Source organism: Rosa chinensis, chromosome 4 (assembly GCF_002994745.2).
Source record: "Rosa chinensis cultivar Old Blush chromosome 4, RchiOBHm-V2, whole genome shotgun sequence".
NCBI classification, from domain to species: domain Eukaryota; kingdom Viridiplantae; phylum Streptophyta; class Magnoliopsida; order Rosales; family Rosaceae; genus Rosa; species Rosa chinensis.
The window spans coordinates 26934940-26941850 of record NC_037091.1 but is presented as its reverse complement, the minus strand read 5'-3'; the positions used below and the strand labels follow the sequence as shown (position 1 = coordinate 26941850).

At 34.7% G+C, this 6911-nt stretch overlaps 1 protein-coding gene across 1 annotated transcript; it reads left to right on the top strand.

Annotated features, from left to right (window-relative positions):
- The first annotated feature begins 428 nt into the window (after positions 1 to 428).
- Positions 429 to 4821, top strand: LOC112198059 (transcription factor bHLH153). Its single transcript, XM_024339076.2, has 6 exons — positions 429 to 809; positions 2247 to 2372; positions 3023 to 3088; positions 3365 to 3430; positions 4065 to 4112; positions 4349 to 4821. The coding sequence occupies exons 1-6, from the start codon at positions 768 to 770 to the stop codon at positions 4499 to 4501; spliced, it is 501 nt and encodes a 166-aa protein (XP_024194844.1). The 5' UTR covers positions 429 to 767; the 3' UTR covers positions 4502 to 4821.
- The last annotated feature ends 2090 nt before the right edge of the window (positions 4822 to 6911 follow it).

Genomic DNA, 6911 nt, shown 5'->3' with positions numbered 1-6911 from the left:
ACAGTTTGGAGGTGGAGTTCATTTTCCATGTTCTTGAACAAAAATAAGGAGGTATTGCGCGTACACTGATATTGATGAATAGTGAATACCAAGTTAACCACCTTGCTTGAGGTAAAGATGATCATGATGACATAATAGACAACTCATTAATCATATTTTTTCCCTTCCTGGTAAACTCTTGAGATATTGTCATACCGTCTTTGGTACAGTTTTCAACCATGGTTGGAAGAATGACTTCATCTTGGGTTACATCAACCACTTTCCTTCTCTCTCTGGTTGGATATTAGCTGTCAAATAAACCTCCAAATATAAAATAACAAAAAAGAATTAGTTTTTTTAAATTTTATTTCGAAAAACGTTTTCTTTGAACTCTATAAAGACACTTTGAAAGGTCTTGTCTTCCCTTCTCTCTCCCTCTCCCCCCCCCCCCCCACCTTCCCAGCTTTCATTTCACTCTCTCCCAAACTTCCGTCCTTCCTTCGGCTCTCTCTCTCTCTCTCTCTCTCAATGTTCATTCAATTTCAGTCCTGCAAGTGAAATCCCATGTTTCTTGTAATAATTCACTGATTGAGAGAAGTTTCCGGTACGAATAGTTTGACTTTTGAGTAAAGTTTCACACTTTATAAAGTAAAATCCAAGAGTGTGAGCCATAAAGTTTCACACTCTTTAAGGAGAAGAGAAGACACTGAAATAGCTACAGAGGGAAGGAGTGGCCTTTTGGATGTGGGTTTTCAGGGACTCTCTCTGCCTTATGCTTTAAACCCAACATGATTGCTAGCTCTCTCTGCAATGCAACCTCCAGGTTCTCGGTGAGTTTCACACAACTTTCTTTTCAACTTGTTAATTTTTTTTTTTTGAGAAAAAAGAAAACAGACGCTACTTGTTTAGCATAGAAATTGTTGTAATTGTCTGTATCAGATAAATTCTGCAAATAATTTCTCTCTAATGAACAAGCTTCTTTGTGATGTGCTGGATCAATGAGCTTGGTTTTGTTGCGTTATTGTTATTCTAAAATTTCATCTTCCTTTTTCTGCAATATGTGTGTATTTGGTATTAGTAGAGATACTCTCTGATATTAAATAGGTAGGAAGATTGTGTACGCCAATTAAAACTATGTTCATCGTTCAATTCATGCACAGTATATAAGTCTGTTGTCTGGACCCACACCGAAAATATCATTTGATTATTTCAGTTTGTTTTCAATAATCCAAATCCACTCACAGGACCTAATCTATGATTCTGATCTTGTGTTTTTTTGTTTTTGTTTTTGGTATTATATACTAAAACCCCATTCAATTTAGCGTTTGGTTGGTTAATGAAATCATGGATCTTTGGTCCATTGTAAAAGACTTTGAGTTTTCAAATATAAAATACCCTGCATTATTCTTCACCTAAAAAAGCATGGATTATTAGTTTATTACGAGTAGGTGACTGTGTTTTTCATTCTACGATAGAGCTGTTGTCTGTTTGTTAGTCTACTAGTTTTTAATTGGTGATTTCAAATTTTTTTAATATGCTAGCTTCAATGGTCTATGTATTTTATATTACATCCCGAGTATGGAATAGAGGTAAACCTCTGACCAAAAGAGTGAATGTCTTGTTTATAATATAAACATTAATAATGGAGTGATAGCTTGCATGCTGTCGTGTATAGTTTGTATAAAACTTAGTTATCTTTGGGGGACGATTTAATTTGATTAATTTAAAGAAGACAGAGAATGACATTAAGCTTGTTAATAGACTAATTACGGTATTCCTGGATTCTTCGTTTATCAAGATCAAACTTATCAGAGGGTCAACTGTTATCTTCTATTCCTCTAGGCAATGCCACACTGGTGCCTTCCTGCAGATTGTACCCATGTGCGAGACGATTTTTCTGTGTTATGTACTACTTTTATTGAACCTTTTGCATTAATGAGCCACATTGGAAGTGAAGGATGAACCATTATGCACAACACCCTCATGCATATCCTTCCTAACAAACTGAAAGATGTGTTCTAATTGTGAAACGTTATGATAAAAATGTTAGATAGTTATATATACCCAAATTACAGATTGCTTTGCTACACTCTTTAGTTTTTTACTGGCATTAGAAGGACCTTGATAACTTGTTTTGTTCTGGAGGCTGTCATGTTGTATTGGAACTGGGAAAAGTGTCAGGTTAACAATGATTGTTTGGATGTGAGCTTTTGTTTATCCTATTCTACTCTTAGGCATAGTGATTTATCTTTCTGCTGTTAAACTAGGGAGAAGAAGGGATTGATGTAAGAAAGATGACAGAACACAAAAGAAGCCCCTGCTCTGTTGACCAAAGCAGTGTTACTGCTCTTGCATCTAAGCGACATAAGACTGATTTATCCATGTCAACAAAGGTTTATGTTCCTTCCTTTCCCTCCTTTTAATCTCTGTTCTTGAGTTGTGGACCTTGTAAATTTATTTGATATCTGTGTTTTTATGTCTAGAAAAAAAAATTGTTGTAGAAATTTATTGATGTGCAAAACTTTCGTTACTCTTTTGCAACTTTTTTCTTGTTCCTTTTTTTCTCTGTGTAATGGGTGTTTGGGAGCCATTCTGGCTTCAGACAGCCACCAGTTTAAGCTTTTGAAGTTCAAGGTTTCACCTTGAGGCATCAGAATTGTCTTTAATATGTCAAATACAGTTTCAATTACTACATTTGATTTTGGTTTAGATCCATGCTAAGTTGCTTATCATTGCTGCTGTTGATTAGAAACTGCTCTACTTTTTATGTAATTTCTTAGATGCTTCAGACGTTATTTTTGAAACTGCAATAGTAGAGAACAGAGGACAACCTTTAGCAACCAATGTAGTGAGTTATTTTGAAGAGAATATCTCAAGGCAATTTCCCCAATGCTAATACTTTGATGTAGATGAATGGGGCGGAAAGAAAAAGAACTTGAAATGTCACTTCTTTTTCTCTTAAATATTACATTCTACCTACGTTTCAGCACTTATCCCCACGCTACTTGTCTTTTGATGCTTTTTCTTTTTGTTCTGCTTTTAGGAGAGAAAAGAGAAGTTTGGTGAACGAATTGTGGCTCTACAACAGCTTGTTTCTCCATATGGAAAGGTACATAGAATAAATGAATCATTCACATTAGGGCATGAAACTGTTGAAGCATAATTCAGAATTGTGGCATCACGGCATTAATCATTTTGTATCAACTCATCTCTTGGAATTAATATTTTAGATTTCTTGGGTCCATGAGATTTCCAGTATAACTACGAAAGTACAAAGTGATAGAGAATGTTCATGCTATATTTCTTCTCATTTAGTTTCCAATACTAAAATGTTATTTTTGTATATCTGTGCCTGAACTCCAAAGTTGCCTTCATTTTATTGCAGACAGATACAGCTTCTGTCTTACTGGAGGCAATGGATTATATACGCTTCCTTCATGAACAAGTCAAGGTTAGTTAACCACAGTTCCTAACTTCCTAACTGGTATAAACTTGTGTAAACACACGCTGTATTATGAGATTGTTTATGTCAATTTTTGATGGTATTAAAATCAACCTTATATCCTTTTCTTTGTCCAAAGAAAAATGTAAATGATTTCACCTACAAATTTCAGATTTGAGCAGTTAGGTCAATTGGATTTTGCCTTAGTTTCTAATGCGTAACGCCATTTCATGAGTCTAAAATTTGCAGGATTGATTGCTGCTATAGGACAATCTTGCTTCATATCTGCCAGAAATCACAATGAATGATTTTTACATGTCTTCATTTGCTGTGCTATTTCCGCACAATGTGAACATAGATAAATACATAACTCCATATGGTTGATTACATGGTAAAAACAATCATGTAAGATTGGCTGAGTCATGTCCTTTTTATATAGATTGCTTGATTCATAAGTCAAAGTAAAAACAATCAAGATGAGAGTAACTTCAATTTTGTGTTATTTGCAGTGTTTGGGTCTGTAACTATATGTAGTGATAGGGTTTGCATTTTAAAATTAGTGATTATTTTACTTTGCGAAGCGTGTCTTCAGTACCTACTGTGTGAATGGTAAAAGATTTGACTTTCTTGTTAATGGATATAGGTGTTGAGCGCTCCATACCTCCAAAGCACGCCAACAGCTAAGATGCAGGTGAGCTTGAGCAGGACATTATAGCAAGAATTATCAATTATATTTTGAAATTTTCTTTGGGTTATATCACATTAATTGAATGTAATATGCTGTGATTAGGATACTTCCTAATCATCAGTGATGGTATTGGACTAAAATCAAAGTGCTGTGAAGCTCATGGGTCAAACACGCTGCTCTTTTCTTCACACTTTTTGTGTTTACTTTATGGTCAGTACCTAATAATTTTCATTTATCAGGAATTACATCCGTACAGCTTGAGAAGCAGAGGTCTTTGCCTTGTTCCGGTCGATTGCACAGTTGGAGTTGCTCAAAGTAATGGTGCAGATATCTGGGCTCCCATTAAGACTACTTCCCCCAAATTTGAGAATGTGACCTCAAATTTCCATTGATAGATAATGTCGAGCTCAACCATTCAAAAATCAAAAGGATATTGAAGAAGCTAAACTGAGGCTGTGTAAAGGGTAACCAATGGTTTCTAAAGAACAACTAATTTCCTGAGACAGACGAGGATTCATAACTGAAATTTTTAGCATGACGCCCTTCAAATGTAGTCATGCGGGAACTTCATCTAATGCTTTCCCCAATCATTATAGTTTTATGATTGGTGCTAGGATGAGCTTCTAGTACTCCTAGGTCTACAAAATGTATATTTATAAACCTTGGGTTATTATAAACGTATTTTTATTTTGGGTAAATTTCTTTTATGGTACATGAGATATGACTAATTGGACAAAAGAGGATAATTTGATACCTGAACTTAGGTTCTGTTTGACGTTTTAGTATTTCTGTTAATTTTTCAGTTAAATAAAAGAACAAAATTGACATTAAGAAACTATTAATAAAATGAAATAAAAAACATGAGTTTTGTGGGTTGATGGCCATTAGCCCCGGCCTTCATCATTTTTTGAGTTATGTGGAAGCAAATGAACATGTTAATAATTTTAGGTTATGTTGAAGATGACATAATTGAATTTTATGTTTAAAAAATTTAGTTGTCGTGACGAGAGTAATTTTTGTGGATTAGACATAGCTCGAGTTTTGTGGGTGTTCAAATCACGATGACTAGAATTCTTAAACATAAAAGTTGATTATTTCATCTTTAACATAATCCAAAGGCCTTACCTATAAAATGATAAAGAACAGCCACCAACCCACCAAACTCATGTTTTTTTTTATATTGTCTTTATACATGTATTCTAAATATCAATTTTAGAATGGTAAGATGAATAGAAATGCACTCTATTCTCTACATCCAAACTCTCTTTGAAATTGTTTTACTTTCGTTTTACGGCACTAATAGCTCTGAGATTTGGATCAAATAGTTATGGGATTCGGATTACGGATTACCTACCAGAAAAGGCAAATAGCTTTTGCATGTAAAAATCCCCCATGATCGTTCAATCAACGTCACCCTGTTAGTTGTACAACAAAGTAGGTTTTATAAATCTTGAATCGTGTATTTACATGATCATTAAACCATGATTGCATGTAAAAATCCCCCATGATATTTGTTGTTTTAATGATCTGCATAGCCCTGACGACCAAGGAATAAACTCTAATATTCTGTTCTCGAATCAAGTGCACCACGTGTCACCTCATTAGAGATGCCAATGCACCAAAATTTGGACCGAATTCAGTAGGCCGAGCGAGACTGCCTAGGATTTCAATCAAGTATATGTGAAAGAATATAAAAGAATATCCATATGTATAAGAAACGAAAGCACATATATTCATTTTTTTTCAAAAGATCTCATGAAAGATATCAACTACTTGCACGGATGAACCCAAGCCAAAAGTTCAATAGTCATGACTCATCTCCATAGATCAAAGGCTGTCCCATCTTAAGGATCAAAGAGGTCTTATATAAGGGTTGTAATGAGGCCAAGGCTTAAGGTTTAAAGAAACGAAGGGACAAGAAAATCACAAAATATCCTAAAAACCTAGCAGAACACTTGTTGATGTAGAGAGACCACTTCGAAATCCACCATGCATAGCAAACGTCATGTATCCTTCAAGGCTTAATAAAAAGGACAAGTACCATCATGTTGGGCTCAAACTTCATTCTAACCTTCTTTTGAACAAGTGTGAATCAGACAAAGACCAAATTCTTCAACAATGGGCCTTCAATTCAAGCAACCTCTAAATCCACTAAGTATAGGGCACTAAAATCCATAAAACTTAAACAATAACACACATTTTTTTTTCTTTAATTGCTGTAATATTTCTCTCTGTTGTTTTTTTTTACGATTTCAATCTTTCTTTCCTTTTTTTTTTTTCGTCAATTACATACAATTTACATATGGACAAGTCTACCCCCACACTTGAACTTCTTCATGCCTTCAAAAATCTTCCTTGACGCCAAAACTCCAAGCAAAGTCTCAAAAATATGCTTCACTAAGTCTTTAGAACAAAGGGTAAGGATATAACTATACTAGGGTTAAGGGTTAAGAAATTTTGAGGGTGATGAAAGAAAAGGCTCAATGTAGGCTCAAAATGATTAAATTAGAGAAGTCCCATGACGGGCACAAATAGGGACACAGGCTATATTTGGCTATGGTGGTGAAAAGCCTAAGTTGCCTTTATCCTTTCCAGAATCAGGGACATATATTGACAAAAGTTTCAACAAGCATAAAAGTGAATTCTAGCATTCTCTAGTCCATCAAACTTAATCTATGGCAAGTAATCAATCAAGATGAAAGAATAATAAGATCAACAACATCATCGCCAAGAAAATAAGAGTATAATCATTTTTCCATTAAATCACTCAACAAAGAAAGGACACATGGCTCAAATTCTTAC